The 22,354-nt window shown below is 37.4% G+C and overlaps 1 protein-coding gene across 1 annotated transcript in view; it reads left to right on the top strand.

Moving 5' to 3' along the window:
* The first annotated feature begins 3,708 nt into the window (after positions 1–3,708).
* The window catches only part of HIF1A (hypoxia inducible factor 1 subunit alpha), a 41,346-nt gene continuing 22,700 nt past the window's right edge, over positions 3,709–22,354 (top strand). The window contains exons 1-4 of the mRNA XM_033108589.1: positions 3,709–4,026; positions 21,311–21,501; positions 21,980–22,125; positions 22,208–22,292. Of these exons, the coding sequence (XP_032964480.1) occupies positions 3,992–4,026; positions 21,311–21,501; positions 21,980–22,125; positions 22,208–22,292 (457 nt within the window). The 5' untranslated portion in view covers positions 3,709–3,991. The remainder of the gene's footprint in view (positions 4,027–21,310; positions 21,502–21,979; positions 22,126–22,207; positions 22,293–22,354) is intronic.

Raw genomic sequence — 22,354 nt, 5'->3', positions numbered from 1 at the left:
TATCTGGCTAAGAATTAGTCTGTGTTATTATTTGCTGTAGCTGTGGTGTCTGAGGCTAAAATTTACTCTAGTGTCCTTGTTTTTGTTTCTCTTGTTGTCTTTGAATGTTCCTAGTGACTCTTTAAATGGGCTCTGAGACTTGCAGTTCTTTTTGCTATAATCCTGTTATTACACTGGAACCCTACTGTTGTGGTGTTATGGTAAGGTGAGGGAGAAGGGAAAGCATTCTATAGTCCAATGATTAGGTTTTAGTCTTGTGAGCCTGAGTATGTGCCTTCTCCTATGTTGAAGGCTAGAGAAGGCTGGAGTTGGGTGTTTCCCTACCCCAAGGTTTGTTAGGCTCTGGTAAAATAGTTTTCCTTGAGGGCTGACTGTATGAAGAACAGAGAACTCTGGGACTATTTTAAAAAGGTTAGTTCCCTCCCACCCCCGACTCCAAAAAAAGCAAGAGGTTTTTCACAGTGAGAATCTGGTAGGGCTCCTAAAGGTAAAACTCAGGAAAGTTGTGAGGCCCCTCTGAGGCTGAGCCCCCTTGGAGTTTTTCAACTCTCAAGCTGGTCTACACAGAGCCTCCAGCAATTCCTCAATTACAGTGTGAAGTGTTTCTACTGATATTGGCTCCAACTGTGATGCTGGCTTCAGGTGCTGACTTCTGCTCCTGGTAAACTGTGATCCTCTGATAAGCAGTTATTCTCTATAACCATTGGTTCCTCCAGTTTTCACGGCAGCAGTTCCCTGAAACCACAATTCTCTGATGGATCTAAGAAGAGTTGTTGCTTTTCAGTTTATTCAGCTTTTTTTTCTTATTGTGAAAATGGGAGCTTCCAATCTCTTTCATGTTGGACCAGAAACTGAAAATCCCTTGACATTCCTTTGTAAATTTATGCTTAAAATGTCTATCATAATTAAAATGTGCTAGTGTTAAATTTTTGGTCTATTCTTATTCTCAATAAACTCAGACAAATATACATGTTTATTTTCTGTTGTCATCCTTGAAATAAAAAAAGGAATTTTTAATGTTTATTAACTTCTAAGCACTTTCCTTCCAAATGATATACTTTTTGTTGTTGTTCGTGTAACAGAATAGGTTAGGGGTGGGGTGGGGGTGTGGAAACTGAGGGTAATGAGCCAAGAATCACTTACTGACCACTAATTAAGTCTACTAACATAGTTTGATACACTCTAAATTACCTGAATCTGATGTGTTTCACTCTTTAAAAGGCTCAATGCTCTACATTATTTAGTAGTAATCCAAATTTCAAGTTTAACTTGTCTCCTCCTGAATCACTGCCCAACTTCCTACTAAATACGTGTCAAGGGTCAACTGAGTCATTTGAAAATAATCTTGCAGTCTACCTAGAAAGTTCTGCAAAGTAATTTGGAATAAAATTTGAACACTTACAAACATTACAAAGTGATTGAATAAAGCCATTCATTAAGGTTTATTTTACATTGTAACAGCCTAAGTCCATTTATTGATAGATGGTTTTAAAGAAGATGATGGGATAAAATTTTATCCTACAGAAAATTTTGCCTTTTATTTAACATTCTGTAATTTAACAGGATTGATTAAATTAGAGAATACTATTTGGCTCCTCTGTAATTATGTGAAAACAAATTAGTTAAATATTACTGCTTTCCGCGTTCATATAGGTATGTGTATATACGAAGGTATGATAATTAAGTTCGCGAATGCATCCTAGAAAAAGTGCTACATACCTCATTGCTGAATATCACAACTGTTACCTTCGAAGTACTCCACTTGGGAAGCTATGCACTGATGCCAGCACCTAGTCCACACTTCAAAGCAATTTTGGAACTCTTTTTCTGGAACGGCCATCAGAGCTGTTGTATTACCTTTGATGTCCTGAATGTCATCAAAATGTCTTCCTTTCAGTATTTCCTTTATCTTCGGGGAAAGAAAGAACTCATTGGGGGCCAGATCAGGCAAGCAGGGAGTGTGTTCCAATAGTTATTTGTTTACTGGCTAAAAACTCCCTCACAGACAATGCCCTGTGAGCTGGTACATTGTCATGATGCAAGAGCCATGAATTATTGGTGAAAAGTTCATGTCGTCTAACTTTTTTGCGCAGCCTTTTCAGCATTTCCAAATAGTAAACTTGGTTAACTGTTTGTCCAGTTGTTACAAATTCATAATGAATAATCCCTCTGATATCAAAAAACGTTAGCAAAGTCATTGCAACAAGTTCATGAACTTAATTGTCAGACCTCTTAAAGATCTTAAAAAACAAGTAACATTAAGATCTTGAACTATTATCTTTGTGGGTGTACCGACCAGTTAAAGAGGTGCGATGTGAATTGATAGCTGTCTTATCGGAATTTAATGCTGTTATATAGATCATTGTTTTTACACAGCAATATAATTGAAATCCACTAAATATCCACATTAATTAACATACAAACCAAAGCTAGATTGCAACAATATAACTAAAAAGGCAAAGGTGAGAAATGATCTAGTGTAAAGTGGATAAATATATATATACCCAGTACTTCTTTACTGATTCAAAATACATTTTTTTTTAACATTTAAAAGACTGACAGTCTTGAAATGTATGCTTCCAAAGCCAAAAAGTGATTAAATCTTATTCAGTAGCTTGCAAAGTCATGTTAGCAAACAGGTAATACTGGCGGCCACCATATCCAGTTAACTCGGGTTCAGAGGTCCCCTGCCCAGGTCTGGGTGGGGATCTAGAGAATACTTCCTTTTTCCAGTCCACGCAGTGAACTCAATTCCAGGTGATAAGTCTCAAATTAAGGGTCGTCTTCCTTTTTTTCGAATCCAAGTAAGATTTTTTTTTGGGGGGGGGGCTCTTTTAAAAGCAAAAAAAAAAATAGAAGTCTACTTAAAGCCATTTTTCTTGCTCTCCCTGAAATTCGGCTTGATGCTCTTTTGTTAAAGCCACTTATACCTATTTGTATATGCTTAATATAATTTCAAACTTTAAGATTCGACTACTTCCTTTGAGAGGTTTACAGGAAGAGAGGTTTATTTTCATTTACTCAGTAATCAAACTTCATCACAGGGAAACAGTGGACAAGGAGAGCACCTTTGTGTTTTCTACCGCAAAGAGTGCAGTCGGTGACACGGTCCGTGGTTAGGTAACCTGACAAGAAAGACCCCATTGTAATACATGTGGGCAAAGGGACCGAAAGGTTTGCAGCCACGACGTGAAAAGTCTGTTTTTTTTCAACTGGGACTCAGTAGAGCTGGCGGCAACCCTGCACTGCACAACCGCGGAGGAGAAAGAGAGCGGGAGACCTGCAGCAACGAGCAGGAAATATGATGCTGGCTTGGGACCCACAAACCGAAATTTCTTCTCAGCAGCGCCTCCCAAAGCCAGCCCCTGCCTTCCCTAGGAGAAGGCGCCAGGTCCCCGAACTCAGGCTGGCCGCACCCCAGCGCCTTTCTTTTGCCTCCGCAGCTGCACACAGACGAGCACGTGAGCGCGGCAGCGCGTCTCAGCTGTGCCTCAGCTGACCGTCTCTTGATTGGCTGAGACAGACGTGGGCCGGGGTGGGGACTGGCCGCCTGCGTCGCTCGCCATTGGCTTTCAGGGAACCCGCCTCCCCCTCAGGTGAGGCGGGCTTGCGGGAGCGCGCCGCCGACACTTCTTCCCGCCCCCGCGCGCGCCTCCGAGCGCGCCTCCGCCCTTGCCCGCCCCCTGTCGCTGCCTCAGCTCCAACAAGCACAGAGCCGACTCGTCTGAGGGGACGCGAGGATTGCCACCGCTTCGGCCAGTGATTCGGATCAGGCCCTGACTAGCAGCCCGAGGGGAGGCTCTTCTGAGCCGAGCCTAGAGTCCGGCGATTGCTGCCTGCTCCTCCTGCCTCTGGTCTCACGAGGGGTTTCCCGCCTCGCACCTCTGGACGTGCCTCTCCTTCTCTCCGCGCGTGTGGAGGGAGCCAGCGCTTAGGCCGGAGCGAGCCTGGGGGCCGCCGGCCGTGAAGGCATCGCGGGGACCGATTCGCCATGGAGGGCGCCGGCGGCGCGAACGACAAGAAAAAGTAAGCCCATGTCTTCCGCGGGCCGCGTTCTCCGTGGCGCCCCTGCCCGCCCTCCGCTCCGGGCTCGCGGGCCGGCCTCGTCGTTCTGGGGGGGGGCCGCCTTTTTGTTTCTGCCTCTTCTCTCCTCCCCTCTTTTTCCTCCAACCTCGCGGGCCGGGCTCCCCCTCTGTCCACGTCGCCATCTTGTCGTGGGGGGCGGGAGACGCATTGAAAGTGCTTTCAGGGGCCGGGGGCTGGGCCCTGCTCGCCCTCCCTTGCAGGCCGCCGGGGCCTCGCACCGCCTCCCTATCTGCGTCAAAAAGCCAGCTTGCCCTGTGCCCCCATTCGGGTGGACTTCCCCTAGCCAGAAAACCCCGGGAGAGAAATGAGCCACAGCTCGGTCGCCGCCGTTTGTACCCGAGCTTCTGCTCCTTCCCGCCCCCATCCTCTCCGGTTCCATTGAAAACTCGGCCCCGGGGCGAACCCTGCACGCGGGTCCTGGCTTCCCAATGGGATCGGGGCCCCGGGTTCCGGACCGTGGCTCGCGTGGTCGAAAGCGATACTGCCCTGCGGTTGTCCAGCCGTGGGGGGTGTCTGTGCCTTTGTGCATTAGGGGTTTGTCGCGGTGGCCTGAAGATGCTAACTTTTTAGTTTGCACGTGCAGGTTTTGTTTTGTGTTTTAATCGCCTTGAAAAACTTCCCTAGTCTGAGAGTGGAGTAACGGGAATTTAGAGAAACAGCAACATTTTAAAGAGAACATCAGAATTGGATACTTGTATTTATATCACCTGTCAAGGAGCCCAGACATTACAAATGAATATATGCCTCATTCATTCTTGAAAGTATTTTAGTGAAAACGTAGCGCTTGGCTAAATTTAGGCAAACATTTTTAATGAGATTGGAAAAAAAGGTATGTGATCAGAGCAAATGAAATACATAACTAAAAAGTTGCAAAAATTTTTAGAACTGTCGCATTTTCCTGAAATTGAAGTATATTAAAGGAAAACCTTCAAAGTACGTCTGAAGTAAATAATCATTGTTAGAATTTAACGCAAGTTTTTAGAACACCTTGAAGTTTGAGTCTAAGTGGTATATTACAGGAATGTTAGTTGAAACAGTGGGATTCAATGACCCTCCCCCCCCACCCACACTGAATTTGGTCCACTGGTATTTTAACCTTTGAGAAAATCATTTTAAGGAATCGAAGATTTATAATAAAGAGTTGTGGTTAGTAGACTGGCTTTACTGTTAAGTCCTTCCACTCTCCTGGCAGAGATTAACTTCCCTAATCAATGTCAGCAGAAGATAAATTTGTTTATGTTCTTGCTGTTTTGTAGATGCCGTTTTGGTCCTTATTCAATGGAATGATAAATTCTCAGTTTGTGACACCAGAGAAAGCACTTATAAAATTCAAAAACTCACTAAACAGACCTATACTTAAATTCTAAGAGTTCCCAAGAATAAATTACAATTAATTTTGCAGAAGTGATTACAATGCTTTTGATGAAAAGATGTGGTCTCTGTATTGTAAACCTAAGGCAGATTACCTCTGTGTAGTGCCAGTTTTCTGTTATGATATGCTGAATCACATTTAATACTGTACATTAAGTTATGCACCGATCACTTCCTTTTTATATACAATACTGTACTCATTTCTCCTTTCCAATTCATGAGTTGAGAATATCATAAGCAGTTTTAATACAAATATTAATTAGCTACTATGCATCACCCACAATTCTAAACTAGTTTTTGGATTTTTTTCCTCAGTCCCATGTGTTATTTTCAAAATTTTATCTTTTGAAAATTTAGCAAATTTGGATCAGATGGATTCATATTTCTTTATATGGAGGTTTTTAGACCTGAAAGTTATGTTAAACACTTAATAAATGGTGGCTACTCAACAATTTTAGGTACTGTTTGTTAAGGATGTCTGGTTTTTGCCCTTTTTAAACTAATTTTAAAACCTTTTGAAAAGATAACTGAAAGATGGAGGGGCAGGGATTTTCTTATTACAATTTTTCCATTTTAAATGAGCCTCCAGAGTCCAGGTGGGGGAGACAAATTTGTCTTTCTTTAAAGAAGGTCTAGGAAACTCATAGCTGCAGGATTGGAAGAAATCAGATCAGAGGATGGGTATGGTTATAATAGATTTCACATAAGGCCTTTGATGTTGATTCCTTAGGGGTAGCGGCTGGCTTTATTTAGTAGCACATTGATACAGATTTTTAGATTTCAAAGGAATGTCAAGAGGTTCATCGTTCAGTTTCAGATTTCAGGCCAGACTTTCAAAACCATATAGTTATTGGATCATTAAAGTAAAAACTCTGAGAATGAAGTCCTTAACTTCCTTCTTTAATTTAGGTCATTAAAAGTCTAGAGCTCTCTCATTTATTAGTAACTTTTTTCTTGTTACAATTTTACTTTGATTTTCTACTTGTTGGAAGAAGAGTATGCCTGGTGGTTGAGCCAGACACCTCACCTCTAAGTTAGAATCCAGCCTTTTCACATTGTTAGCTTTGTGAACTTGGGCAAATTACCGACTGCTTCTGAGCCTGTGTCCAGCTTTTGAAATGATAATAATAGCAGCCATATTAGTAGTTATTGTGAAGATTAAATGAGATTATGCCCAGTGCCTGATTTAGAAGTCTTGGTAACACTGTGTACTTGAAAATAGGTGTTACCTAGTAAAGTTCTAGTTTAAACTTCTACACACTTAAAAACTTTTTGCACGTCCTTCCAAATACTTCTTTGTTTTAGTTCCTCTTCTCCCCACCTCATACATCTTTTCTGTACCTCCTAAAAATGAAAAGACTAACATTGGATCAGAGTTTTAAAAAGGGTTCTTTCTGGTTAAAATAGTACATCCCTGGGTTATGTTGGCATCTAGCATCAATTCTTGAGCATCTAATATCTACTGTCTACTTTAGGCCTCCTTCTTCACAATTCCTTACTCCTTGGTTTCGTCCCCAAATAGGTTACTTTGAATTTACTCTGGACTTTAGAGACTAGAATCATAAACACATATACTAGTTATATAGTTCATTTCAGCAAGATATGTGCAAAGCACTGCAGCCTTAGGACTGGCATAACTTAAAACATTTATTGTCTTGACGCCATAGTTTAGATAATTTTATAAATACAGAGGGTGCCCCAAAAAAGTATACAGTTTAAGAAAGGAAAACTGTATTAAAATAGTAATACGCAATACATACCGATTAACAAGATAAATACAAGTCACGTTAGACTTTTGCAATTACAAGAAGTGCTCAAAGTGGTTACCATCAGCGTCCAGACACTTCTGATTACGGCGAACTACGGCTTGAGCAACATTGACCAAAGTGTCCACTTGATACGTTTTTTTGGCACCCCTGGTATTAATCTTTGCTAAACATGACCAGTTGATAAAGTATTCCCAGTAAAACCTATGAACCTACCTGGTGGAAGAACTGTCCTTTGCTTATGAATTTCTCCAAAGTTAAGACCGTTGGTTTCCATTTTAAGGCAAGGCTTCAAACCTGTATTGTTAGTCTAATTTTGTGGCTCAGTTTGTATGAAATCTATATTAGTGCACTCTTACACATGTATATGTTTACTGAACAATCATGTTTTAGACTGTTAAAGTGTGGTAGTACATTCCTGTGGTCCACTGTAAAGCATTTTGTGTAGTTTGGAGAATGTCCATCTTTCTACATGTTGACTTCCATTGTCTTTGCAGTGCTAATGGTGTTTAGGCTCAAGGTTAAGATTTTATGGTTATACTTTTTTGTTGTGTGTTAAGAATGGATGTAGGAAGCTGAGGGGATTAGTCTCTAGACTGATTTTTTTTTTCCTGAAGAGCTTGTAATAATTTATTGTTCGGTGGTGAAATTGAAAGTTTATGCAAAGATGTTAAAGATTTGGGTTAGATTACTATGCTTGTTCATAGATATGTCCTCTTAAAATTCAATTTTTAAAAATTCAGATACTTCTTAAAAAGATTAAAGTCTTATCTAAGATTGTTAACATGTCTATTTCTTAACTAGGAGAAAATAATCTAAATTAAATGTGTTGGATTAATTTTCTATTAAGAAGCAGATTTTAATTCATAAAAAGAACGTTATCTTTTTTTTTTTTATGTTGGGACTAATTATCCAGTTGATGGATTTTACATAGCCTTTTGCTACTTGTGTATGTGTTGTATATGTTTTCTGCTTAGAGGGTTAGAAAAAGAATTTGAAACTAGGAGAAGCCAATCTTCTTGTTGCTCAATGTTTTTGGTAAGGTATGATGAGAATTTTCAAATTAGCTATAGGTCTTGGAATTTAAAAAATAATTGTATCCCTTTCTGTCTCTTGAAGTGTGCAAAATTAACTATTTTGTATGTTTATTGAGTTTTATATTAAAATTTGTGTTTTGTGCAATAAAAATTAACAAACTCATATCTATTTGCCAGACATGACCCTTTTAGAAAAATAATACATAAAATCTAAATTTAATTGTGGAAAAAAAACCCCATAAAATTTCCCATCTTAACCATTGTTTAGTGTATAGTTCAACAGTGTTAACTATATTGACATTGATGTGTAACCAACCTTCAGAACTTTCTCATCTTGTAAAACTTGTATAACCATTGAACAATTACTCTCCATTTTCCCCTCCTCCTACTCCCTGGCACCCATCATTCCCTTTTTGTTCCTGTGAATTTGACTACTAAATATCTCCTGTAGGTAGAATCATACAGTTTTTGTGACTGGTTTTTTTCACTTAGCATAATGTCCTCAGGGTTCACCTATATTGTGGCATGTGTGGGAATTTTCTTCCTTTTTAAGACGGAATAATAATTCAGTTATATACCACATTTTTTGTTTATCAATTCATCTTTCCATGGACACCTGTTGGCTAGTGTGAATAGCACTGCTATGAACACTAGTTTACAAATACCTCTTCAAGATCTTGATTTCAGTTATTTTAGCTATATTCCCCAGAAGTGGGATTGCTGAATTATATGATAGATAACTCTACATTTATTTATTTATTTATTTTTTAAGGTTCTATTGGGGAAGGGAAACAGGACTTTATTGGGGAACAGTGTGTACTTCCAGGACTTTTTCCAAGTCAAATGGTTGTCCTTTCAGCCTTAGTTGTGGAGGGCGCAGCTCAGTTCCAGGTCCGGTTGCTGTTGTTAGTTGCAGGGGGCGACATCCCTTGCAGGAGTCGAACCGGCAACCTTGTGGGTGAGAGGACGCGCTCCAACCAACTGAGCCATCCGGGAGGCAGCTCAGCTCAAGGTGCCGTGTTCAATCTTGGTTGCAGGGGGCGGAGCCCACCATCCCTTGCGGGACTTGAGGAATTGAACTGGCAACCTTGTGGTTGAGAGCCCACTGACCCATGTGGGAATCCAACCAGCAGCCTTCGGCGTTAGGAGCACAGAGCTCCAACTGCCTGAGCCACCGGCCCAATTTTTTTAAGTTTCTAAGGAATCGCCATACTGTTTTCCTTAGTGGCGACACCATTTTACACATTCCCCAACAGTGCTCAAGTGTTCCTATTTCTCTACTTCCTCTTCAACACTTTTTTCCCAGGGTTTTTTGATAGTAGTTATCCTAGTGGTTGTGTTGAAGTGATTGTGTTTTTAAGGGTTTGTTTGTGGATAATTAACCAAGTTAAAGCTAACCATAGAGAACAATTGCTAGTGGAAGCTCTATCAGAAATGAAGTTAAGTACCTCTTAAATAAGAATTGTTTTCCTAGTGGCTTAGAAAGATTTGGTTTACCCGTACGTTTTCAGAAAAGTACTTATTGTTTAAAATGTTCTGTACTTATTGTCAATAAAATCCCGTTTAATTAGTAACTTTGTTTTAAAAGATTTAAAACAATAATTGAAATAGGTCTATTTTTATAAGAAAACTGTCCCCAAGATGTTACCTTTTAGTTGTTCTGGTGATCTCAACGGTCATTTAATGAGTGTCTTCATTTTAAAATTTCATTTTGTTGTAATTATTAAACATGAAAATATTCTAAAGTATGATTTTCAAAATGTATTGTTTTATAAATGGGACAAAATCTAATGATGGAACAAACTGCAGTTCTTCATTCAATTGTTTTGAAAGTCACAGTATGTTTAGACAACTTAAAAGTGTTTACTAGTTATTGTTACAGTTTTTGTTTATTAGTGACAACTCTCTCCCCCTTTCCTGATAGCTTGTGAGACTTTGTTTTTTCAATTGAAAAATACTATGGTAAGATAAATGTAAGGTTTAAAGGCAGAAAGTTTAAGTCTTTAAGAATTGGGATGTACATCTGTTCTTATAGCTCTTTTCTTGGAAATTCAGATGTTAAGAAAATTTCTTTAAAGTGACCCTCCTCCCCATTTTTCAGTTATAAAATTGAAACATGTTTCAGTGGGCAAGATCACAAATAGACTGAATTTGAAACTTGTATAAAAGAGAATACTGACACACAATGAGCTCTTAAGTATTTGAACAAACGAAGCAATGAAAAAATAATTGAATGAACAAAGAGAAAGCAGAGAAAGATTTTAAGATTTTTAAAAGATTTTTTGGAAGTCATTATTGTCCTCTCTTCTATGTCTCACTTTTCATAGGAATTTTTCTTACGCTTGGGAATCCCTTGGCTACTTTAGAACTTTCTTGAGTCTTGAATTTTAATTTTTTGTCATTTAAAAAATATGTATGTTTATTAGAACCAGTCTATTAAACATGTTGTTAGCAAATACAGCTGTGTAACATGTACTTATCTTGAAAGTAGTACCCTACTTTAAGGTAAGTTAAAAGTTAGTGCCTGTCAATTGTATATATTGAGAACACTGAGTAGAAAAGTTGACTAAAGAGGCATATGTATATGGCTGCAGAAAATCAGCTAGGTAAATGTGTGGAAAGTATCTTTTCCCTTGTTTAATTTTTAGCAAACATTTCTTAAGTCTACTCTAAACTTCCAAAAAGTTACCAGTTTGTACTCTAGCAGTATATGAGAAAGCCATTTTCTTGTACTTTATCATCAGTAAAGTTTGTTTTTAGTTTGAAACGCTGGCAGTTTGCTAAGTGTATTAGGATTCTTTTTTATTTCAAGTGATGAAACACAACTCAAACTAGTTAGAGGGGGAAATAAGGCAGTTATTGGCTCACACAACCTAGTTTTGGTTTAAGGGACAATTAGATCCAGTCTCAAGTGATATCCTCAGAGTATAATCCCTGACTTTCTCTTGAATGTTGCTTATTTTATATGCCTTTGCTCTATTTGCATGTTGGCCCCATTCTGCCACTAATAGCCAATCTATATGGTATGAAAGATGACCACTAACATTCCCATGCCTGCATCCATAGTTTGTGATTAAAAAAAATAATAAAAAGAAACTTCCTCTCTTCTAGCATCCATATGTCAGTTTCCTGGATGAATGCCAGTTTGCTCTGCTTGGACTATTCATTTTTAACTATGTCAGTGGGGTTGATTCGCTGATTACAGGAGTCAAATGTCTTATTGTAGAATATTTGACTAACTTGATGTAGATGACTAATTATCTCCTTATACAGTACTCTTGAACAATGCTGGTGCTGTAATGAATGGGCTATAGGTTTTTGTTGCAAATCACCTGAATTCATAGTCTAAAATTCAAGAGTTTTCTACCAAGCATAGTCATTCTGCAACTGTTCCTGCTCTGCCTTTTGGGAAGCTTGGAGTCTCTTCTATTATGGGTTAGAGTTTTCATTTAATTTCCTTAAGAAAGAGGTAGTAATAACTAATAGCTAAGAGTTTAGGCTCTAGAGATTGGCTGCTTGCTTTGCCATTTACTAACTGGGATTGCACAAGTTGCCTTACCTCATTTGAGCTCTCACTTTCTTCATCTGTAAATGAGGATAAGAATAATTGCCTTATATGATTGTTGTGAGGATAAAAGTGATATTAACCCATGTGAAACACTCAGAACAATTCTTTTCATAAAGTAAGGACTTAATGAACTAGAAACTATTATTATATTCACATTGTTGTAATATTTATTATGTTGTGTTCAGAAGAGTTTCACTCCCTTGAAGTCTCAAGATATTGTTTAGAATCATTCGAGCCTTCTTTGGTACATGCTGACAAAGGCTGATGTTCTTTGGTCCAAACTGTCAGTGAACTTATAATAGAAATACAATAGTGAGTGCTATTTTTCCTCTACATTGGTATCCCCCCCCATGAATATCTGGCCTTTGCATATTAAATAAAGAAATTATTTTGTACAGACATGTTATTCTAAAATAATCATTTCCATATTGATAATAGTAACAAGAAATATATTCTCAAGGGTATTTATGTGGCTGTTAAGGTTGGCAAATTAAGAAATCCTACTTTTCCACACTCTTTTGGTATCAGTAATTCAGTAAATGTATTTTATATTTAACCTGTTAGTAGAGGAGAATTGGAGATTGCCTACCTTTACAGATAACATAGCTAAAATGGTTAAGTGGGTAATATATCAAACCAGTAGTCAGCCTTCACTGGGAATGCAGGAATGGGTATTTTCTTGGATAATGTGAACAAGTTGATTTATTTCAGTGGTTCAAAATTTTTTTTCAATCCTAAACCACTACTGTAGCACCTAACCACTCTGGCCTATAAGAGATTATTGTGTACTCATTTATTCAACAGATATTTCTGCATCCAATTTTTCAAGCAAAATTGAATTGTTGATGGCTTGGGTTACAGTTGAGTATTCAATTTTTGGTGTTAGTCGATTCACCCATAACATTCCATTGTTTATTTTTTAGTATAGTGTGTTTTGAAGTTTGAGGTTCTTTCAAAGTTTTAACGTTAGTATTTGTTTTGTTACTTCAATATAAACTATCACAGGAGCATCTTTAGTACAGGCTGGTACTCAGGGACAGTGATTCTCAGCCCGTTGATGTTTATGGTATTCATAAAGAGATTAAAGGGTGATTTTTTTTTTAATTGTTTCAGAGACTTGTAAAAAACCATCCCATGGTTATCACATTTTTCATTTGGTCATCTTTGAAGCCTAATCATGATCTTATATGTTTGAGGCAAAGTTATTGTTTTTTATTAAGCACACACTTTATTACTGGCTTGTCCTTTAGTTGTACCTCTAGCTTCTTGTTTCCAGCGATTGTACCTAACGTAGTGTTGCCCAACCAACTCAGTTCATTGTTCTGTTTGACAAACATAGTTGTCATAGCATGCACGTGTAGTTGCAACTGAAAATGAGTTTTTCTTATTCAAAATTTATTGGCTAACCTATTAAATCTTTGCTTTAAGACCTGCTAATGGTTCTCACACTTGTGTGGCTTAAGAATCACCTGGGTGTTTGGTTAACATAAGGATTACCAGAGATTCCCAGAAACTCCAGAGATTCTGACTTGGTCATTTTCAGATGGGACTCAAGAGTCTGTAAATTTTACAAGTACCCATAGATGAAACACAAACCTTAAACAGTTGAGTGCTCATCAGAATCATCTGTGAAACTGGTTTTTTAAAGAGACATTCTAACCTTGGAATTTGCATTTCCAGGGTTGGGATCTAGGCATGTATATGGGGGGGGGTAGTTCCATTGGTGACTGTGGTGTTTACCATAGGTCAACTATTGACTAGTCTAAATCCTTAGTGTGTTTTATATTTGCTGAGTTCTAAGTATGTGGTAATATAAATGTCTTAGAGGTTGGATGTATTTCCTGTATTTGTAAAGCATTTGGGCAGATTTTTTAAAAAAGACAAGTATTTAATAAATCGTTTTTGAGTGTTGATGAACAATCTTTTGCTTCTCTTGGCATTTTTGAAGGACACATAAAGAAGTATTTTCTTAGGTTCAAAGTGTTCTTTAGACCAGTGTCATTGAATGGGAAATTGAGGGGTTAAAACCCAGTCAGTAATCTGTGTTTTAAGAATCCTCCAGGTGATTGTGATTGTATCTTTCTGGTTTTATCTGTACATTTATAAATTATGTCTACGTGTGTATATGCATACATACACATTTATGTATGTATATACATGCATTACACATAAATGGATTTATTCTCAAATCTTACTGTATAATCAATCTACTGTTTTCACATAATACTATAGTGTAACATCTCCTATAAGCACAGATTAATTTTTGTAGACTTTGCTTTGTCTCCTGAAATTTTATGTTACTTGGTTTTATGGAAAGATTATTCATGTGCCAATGTTTTGTCAGTTAGAGTTTGACCCTGGTAACTACTAAATAAAGGCAAGAATAAAGGCAAGAAATGTAAAGATAGTTTGTCCTAGAATGTAGCTCCATGAGGGTAGGAACTTGATGTGTTTGGTTTATTGCACTGAGCCTCATGCTGAGAACATAGGAGATGATCATAAGAGATGATCAAGAAATATTTGTTGAATAAATAAATGACATTCTCTAACATGAGTATACTAAAGTTTCATATTTAAACTTATCGATAATGATTAGAACTCAAGATATTTTTCTGGAGAAAATAATTACAAATAATAGGTAGCTGTCCTGACAAAGTAATTTATATTTAACATGAAGTGTCATATTTTTGCTGTTCTTTCCATTAAGTAGGTTTTTTTTAATTAAATTTTATCTGTTTGAAGTATTCTGGTTTTGCAGCAGCTACCAGATGGAAAATATAACAACTCCTATTAATAATAAAATACTTCTAACAATAAATAATAAAAATCCTTATCTAAGAGTAACCCCCCCTCCGGGGGGTAGGAGCTACTAGGATTAGAAATCAACTTAATGAAAACTTTCATGTCTTAATGATAAAAACAAAATGAGTCAGTTCTCATGTTTCCAGCTGAAGACATATTTATAAAGGTAGTAAAGGTGTTGGTTGTAAATTGGTTAACATTAATTATAGCTCAGGTATTTTTCCTGACCACATTAGCTTAGGACAAAACAGTAAAAGAGATTATACGATAGATTGCAGTGATAAGGGAAATAATCTTAAACCTTGAGCCTCTTTTCAGCAAATTGGTAATTTTATGTTCTCCACTGTATCCTTGTGCCTCTAAATCTCTTTCAATACCTTTTTTTTCACTTTGACTTCTTCTTTGTTACTTATATTTGAAAGTGCTTATCCAGGTAATCCCAGTAAATCCAAATAGTATGCCTTGTTTGTACTACTGACATGGTTATGCTGTTTAATTATGATTGTAATCTATAGGATCACAAGAGCACTGATGAAGCACATTCAAGGATCCCAAAAAGAATGTTGAAAGGACAGTCAACCCTCAGAGGGCCTGAAGTCAAGGTCAAATAGCAGATTTGGGACAAATACTAAAACCAAGTAGAATTTACATCCCTTCTAAGAACCCAGAGATTAATGAAACAGTTTCCTGCCTCCAAGAAGCTTTAAGTATTGTAGAGAAGATAAAACATAGCAAAGTATTACCAGTGGTCAGATCTGGAGAAGAGCAGCAATTTGTTTGGGGAGACAAAACAGAGACAAAGTTGAAGCTTGAAAGTGTCTCCCATAAATTTACCAGGTCACATATTCAGAAGGTTACACCAGGCAGAGAGAGCGGAGTGAGTGAGCCAGAAGGAATGAGATATTATCCTTTGATTAACTGCACTGTGGCTGAACAATGTGGGAAATGGTGAGGGTGAAGAAATTAGCAGGGAACTAGGTAAGGGCGGGTTTCCTTTGAAAATAATTATATTTTGTCCTGTGTACATTTGATGGGGTTGTAAGCAGAACCTAATGATCAGATTCTTATTTTGAAAGGATGATTATGTTAGTAGTTTGAGGAAGAAATTAAAAGAGAAGTGAGAGACTAGTTCAGTCCATGGTTCCCAAATCTCACTGTGTATCATATGTATCTTGGGAATTTTTAAAAACCCAGATTTTTGGGCCGTGTTTCAGATCTACTGATTCAGAATTTACAAAGGAGGCGCCCAGAAGTTTGAAATGTTGAATGTCCACAGGTAATTATGGTGCAACTAGATTGATATTTGGGAATGTAGCTTTAGATTACTATTTCAATAGACTAAGTGAGACGGGGAGGCTGTCTAAGCTCCATGAGAGCTGTTTTGCTTATCAGTGTATTCTTAGTACCTAGCACAGTCCGTGGTACTTGATTGATAGATGCTCAATATATATTTACCGAATGAATATTTCTTGAATGAAGAAGGTTATTCCGAGGTTTAAGAGGGCCACTTCCCATCTTGTGTTTTGGTTTTTTCTAGAGTTGTTATGATCGTTAAATGAGCTAATACATGACCACTTAGCACAGTACCTGGCACATGATAAGTGCTCAATAAATGTTAGAAGGAAATATTCTCTTCATCTTTTCTCTCATGGTACTTAGTGTGGTTAAGTTTCTTGGCTATGGCTTATGCCTAGCCAGATCTCCTTAAGTGAGTATGCAGATTGCTTTTACTTTGGGGGTCCAGATTTGAGCAAATAAAACGCCAACAATAGTGACTAGGATGTTCAAATAGTTTCTCATACAAATTAAACAAAGTTTAGTGGGAGTACCTGAGGGAGATTGAATTACTGTCCCCTGATTCTCTCTGCTGTGTGGTTGCCAGTAGCTTTGCTTTGAAGAACTGGTAGACAGTGGATAGAGAGCATTGCCATTGTAGGTGCCTTTCAATTAGGATTTTGGATTTACTGGCTGACTCCAGGAAAGAACCTGGCCCCGAGTCTCTCCAAATAGGTTAGGGTGAAATCCTAAATTTAAAGCCAACCCCTATACCTCTGTGTCTTTGGAGATGTGAAGTAAACACATTTTGAACTTTATAATAATGGCCTGGACTTATTAATACTTACTTTGGTAATTAGAATGAGTTTCTGAGCGGCAGCATAGTCTTGTTAATAGCATGATTTAGAGAGCCAGACTGCTTTAGTTTGAATATAGGCTCTACAATTTATTAACTGTGTAATCTTGGGTAAGCTGTTTAACCAGGTTCCTTATCTATAACGTGGTTATGATAATAAAGATTTAAAAAGTTACTGGATGAGAAATGTTTAGAATACCACTGTGTATATGCTAAGTGCTATGTATAGATGTTTGGATTTAAAGCTGCAGGCCAAAATGCCAACTAAGAATCATGAAAATTTCCTTGGAATTTCTTCTGGCCTGAGACTTTAAGTAGCGCAGGGCAGTTTAAGCAGCAGGATTCAATTTTTACCTGTCAGCTTGGCAAAAATTTAAAAGATATAAAAGATCCATAATATATATTGCTGCAGAGTGCATGGGGAAATGGATACATTCATGGATTGGCCGAGACAAAAATGGGTACAGACCTTTTTGGAAAGGAAAATTTAAATGTCATATGGTTTATTTAGATCATAGAATTCTGCTTTACAATGTCTATCCTGTAGAAATACTGACACAAGAAGTGCAAACCAACAACTTGTACCTTCTTGGGCCAGAAAGAGTTAAAATCACCACTCGAGTTGAGAGATTTTTTATTTTTTTTTTAAGATTTTTTATTGGGGAAAGGGAACAGGACTCCATTGGGGTACTTTCGGGACCCTTTCCAAGTCAAGTTGTTGTCCTTTCAATCTTAGTTGTGGAGGGCGCAGCTCAGCTCTAGGTCCAGCTGCTGTTGTTAGTTGCAGGGGGTGCAGCCCACCATCCCTTGCAGGAGTCGAACCGGCAACCTATGGTTGAGAGCCCGCATTCCAACTGAGCAATCTGGCCACCCGAGAGCTCTGCGGCAGCTCATTGACTTCATTCTAGTTGTGGAGGGTGCAGCTCTCTGGCCCATGTGGTAATCGAACCCTCAGCCCCATTGCCCAGAGTTCGTGCTTCAACCAACTGAGCCACCCGTCTGCCCGAGAGATTTTTAAAATTTATTTTTTAACTTCATTACAAATAAGTCTAATCACCTGTTAACAGTTTGACTGACTGATCTAAAGTCAATTCTTAAAGTAATGTATACTTATAGTCAGGAACACTGACAGGCTTTTCTTGTGCAATTAGTAGGCAACACAGATAGATGATTTAAAATTTCTGCACTCATTTGTGTTCTTGTTAATCTAAAGAATAACAGGCATTCTCTGTAAAATGGCTGTTGCTTATTCATGAACTTTGTCCACCAGATGCTTAATAAGACAGTAGTTCAAAATTATGTTCCTAATTATATCTCTAATAAAAAATAATTTCAAGATATAATTATTAACTTCTTGTCCAGTACTGTATGTTAGGTGATAGTAAAATAATAAGTGTGTGGAAACTATTGTTTCCACAAAGATTGAGCGGTTTTGCTTGTTTACTCAAATGTTAGTTCTAGAACAGTCATGGAATTGGGTAAGCAAACTATTCAAAAGATGGAATTTTTACTGTACTCTTAACTGATTTCCAGTGTGACTTGACTGGCAGTCTGTGAAATAGCACCTTCTGCAGATATATCAGTAGCAGAATTTTACTTGATCAGTACTTAATAAAAACAACATAAATGCAATTGATAATTTTGAGTAGTATAGTGACCTTATTTTCATGCTGAAAAATCTGCCAGTTTCCTTCTGGTCTATTATGCAGTCTAAGTAGTAAGTAAACAAATAGTACAGGATTCATCTTTGTGGGACCTAGATCACATGGTCAAACAAATAATTCTTGGTCAGTACTGTAATTCAGTTAGGTATGACCTTATGAAAAGAGCCTTCCGGTGAGTAGAAGAAGCTGGGTAGCTCAGATGCTGAAACTCATAAGAACATTGTGAAGTTTTAGCTTTAAGCTTAGAAATGTTTGAAGAGCTCCCATGTTAATAGTCACATGTGAAGAACATAAATTTCTTCTTTGAATTTTTATTATAGGTCTCCTAATTGCTTTATGCCTAGATTGATTATGTAATAGAGGACATACTGATTTGCATCACCTTCTTCACCTAAATTAGGTCTGTCAAGTTTTGAAGAATCATACTGTTTTATTGAGGCTTATCTTTCTTCCAAAATTCTGGCTTGTGTTCAAATTCTTATTCTTACAGTCTTCACTAGCTTAAATATATTGTCCTTTAAATGTTTTATCTATCCAAGCTCATATTTCTAATGGATTTGTCTTATAAATTTAGTTGCCACATCTTAACACAATCATTATCTTCGAAGTTCTGGACAATACAAGTATTTCTAAATGTATGGAGATATCCATTACTATGGTTAGTTTGATCAGATATCCTTTATCGTACAGATAATAAAAGGATTAAACTTCACCGTGTGTTTTGTTTGGGTAGTCATTTTTTGGTAGCTTAGATTTGGTTGAGTAATTAAGAGAAAGAGGGATGGTAAGTCTGATGAAAGTTGCTGGTAAAATTCTGACCATTTGGACAAATCGTGGCATTTGAATTAATGTTTAGGTTTATGAACATGAGATCATTGATGATCACTCTTTTTTGATGGTTTTACTCAAACTGGATAGGAATCTGTTTCCCACTGCCATGGCTGCCTCTCACTTACCAATTCAAGAGGGGAAAGAAGTGAAGGAACAAGTATCCAAGATGCCAGGGTCAATGGGACCACAGTAGATTTCTACCTTCACTCCCCAAGTATATGTATGAAGCAGATTTTGCAGAACTCTATTATTGTACTATCTTTAAGTTCAAATTTAAAACCTACTTCAAATGAATGAGAGCAATGCTGCAGTTTTGATGCACATAAAAAAAAAAGTTGCAGACTGTTGACATTGTTGCATTTTCATGGTAGCCCTCAACTACTAATTTGTTTTTGTGTGTTTTTTTCCCCAGTTGTACAGCATTGAGAAAATACTGATTTACATAGATAAGTAGTTACAAGTAGTAATAGTTTTTAATAGGTTACTTTAAATCTCAAAATACTCAAGTTAAATTGATCTAAATGCTTCAATTGAAATTTTTGTATCAAAGTTCCATTTTAACAACAGCAAATGTTGATATTCCTTATTAAAGGATAAAAGTCAGGTAAGCACACACACTTGATTAAGTGCTAAGAAGTACACTATCACTGTTGTCACAGTACAGCTGTCAGGTATTCACTTGTTATTACACAACGTAACAGGAGCATGCGCTGAGAACCCTGCCTGTTTCTTGAGAATGTTGCTTCTGTGATTGAACCTTGCAGCTTTGCAAGTCATTTGGAGGGAGGAAAGATTTGAGGTGGAGACGGCAATGTACTTCATTCATAGGATTAAGTGAAATAATGCTAGCAAAGTCCTTACTTAGCATACTGCTAAGTGCTCAATAGATAAATGGTAACAGCTATTTCAACAAGTAATAAATAATTGACTTAGCAGGATTAGGTTGAGGGTCATAGGAGAGCAGCTGGGTCATAGGAAGCAGCATTCTCCATTAAGAAGACAAAACATTGTGGAAGAGCAAAGACTTTGGAATAAAAGCACACCCGGGTTCAAATCCCATCTGCTACACAATGGCTGTTTTTAACCTACTGAATCTCCATTTCCTCATCTGTAAAACAGGGATGATATTTAACCTATTTATAGGTTATTATGAGAGAACCAGGCACCTAGTACAGTGTAGTGCTTGGCACATAGGTAGTAGGTTTTAGTAAGTATTAAAGGAGAAGCGAAGGAAGGACAGAACCAGGTTCAGCCTTGTTTGCCTTCAGCTGGGTCAGGAGGAATACATGGTTCTATACAGTTAAGCAAAGGAAGACAGCTCTGCTTGGTATGACTTAGGAAAATCTTTCTGACTTTATTCTTAGAAGAGCTCCCTAAAATACTTCATTGTATTGACACCTTTATTAATCTTTGCTAACCCATTTGTTTAAATTCTTAGTTTTGTGCCACTTCTTTGTTTTTCTTCCATACCCCACATTTATTTGGTACCTGTTGTGATAGTTATAGATAAGGGGCCCCTAAGGGAGTAAGCAACCTGAAAACAGTAGTTCATTATAGCTGCTAATATAAATTCCTATGGCTTACAGTCAGTATAGCTCCTCCGGTAAGGAGGGGGGCAGGAAAGTACTAGTGTCAAAAAAAAAGTTTGTAGCTGTTACTGTCCTACCTGCTTAAAAGTACCTGTTTCCAAGTTGCTATGTACTTTCATTTTTCTAGACTTAATCATGATTTCTCTATGTTGAGATGACTGTTGAATGGCTATGAAGGTACAGCCTTAGATAGATACACAGGCTACTTTTCAGATTTTGGCTAAAACAAAAACATCATCTCCAATTTAACATGTCAGGGAGACAACACCTGCTTCAGACAGGTTTAAAGCTTCATCTTATATAACTGTCTTTAATAAAAATACATTCATATTGTAGTCAAATTTCTAGTTACATGGCATCTTCTAATCCTTCTGTGGTAAGCAAAATGTAAAATTAGTTTTATTCAAACAAAGTAAAACTAATTTATGAATTTTCTGTGCCCCCCCCTTCTTTTTTGTTAAATAGGATAAGTTCTGAACGTCGAAAAGAAAAGTCTAGAGATGCAGCCAGATCTCGGCGAAGTAAAGAGTCTGAAGTTTTTTATGAGCTTGCTCATCAATTGCCACTTCCCCATCATGTGAGTTCGCATCTTGATAAGGCTTCTGTTATGAGGCTTACCATCAGCTATTTGCGTGTGAGGAAACTTCTGGATGCTGGTGAGTTGTTTTACCAGGGCAAAATAGGCCTAAAAATTAGAAACTAGAAGTACTTAGAAATTATATTTAGAGGATGGTCATATCTTATTTCTTCCTTAATATGACAGTTTTGATTACCTGCTTTTAAAACTTCAGTCAGGAATATAAACACTGGCCTTTCCCCCCTCTTTTTCTCCTGCCTCACTTACCTACCTATCTAGCTACCTACTTGTCTTTAAATAACATGGCCCTTCTTTCTCTTTACAATGGTTTGCCTTGCTACATTACTTTAAATAATCGTTAAAAGTAACTGGCAAATCTAATTTTAGTCTTCCTGTGTTAAAAGGGGAGTAACAGGGGGAAAATTAAATATACAGAAAAAAATATATATTTTTTTCGTATATATTAAAGTGTATGGGGAAAACTATAAAAAAACTATGGTTGCCATTTAAGTATAACTTTTTAACTAATGACTTTCCTCTTTGTGTGACCTTTTTAGGTGATTTGGATATTGAAGACGAAATGAAGGCACAGATGAATTGCTTTTATTTGAAGGCCCTGGATGGTTTTGTTATGGTTCTCACAGATGATGGTGACATGATTTACATTTCTGATAATGTAAACAAATACATGGGATTAACTCAGGTAAAATACCCAAATATTAGGTCTTCCTGTATGTTTTTATGATTTTATAATACAGATCTAATTTTTTAAAATCTATTTACAGTTTGAACTAACTGGACACAGTGTGTTTGACTTTACTCATCCATGTGACCATGAGGAAATGAGAGAAATGCTTACACACAGAAATGGTGAGAAGAAAAGTCTGTTGTTTGATTTAATGTGACAGGTGATTTTACCTAATTAGATTATG

The sequence above is a fragment of the Rhinolophus ferrumequinum genome, chromosome 6, assembly GCF_004115265.2.
Source record: "Rhinolophus ferrumequinum isolate MPI-CBG mRhiFer1 chromosome 6, mRhiFer1_v1.p, whole genome shotgun sequence".
Taxonomy (NCBI): Eukaryota; Metazoa; Chordata; class Mammalia; order Chiroptera; family Rhinolophidae; genus Rhinolophus; species Rhinolophus ferrumequinum.
The sequence above is the reverse complement of the archived record's forward strand: the minus strand, read 5'-3'. Positions and strand labels throughout refer to the sequence as shown.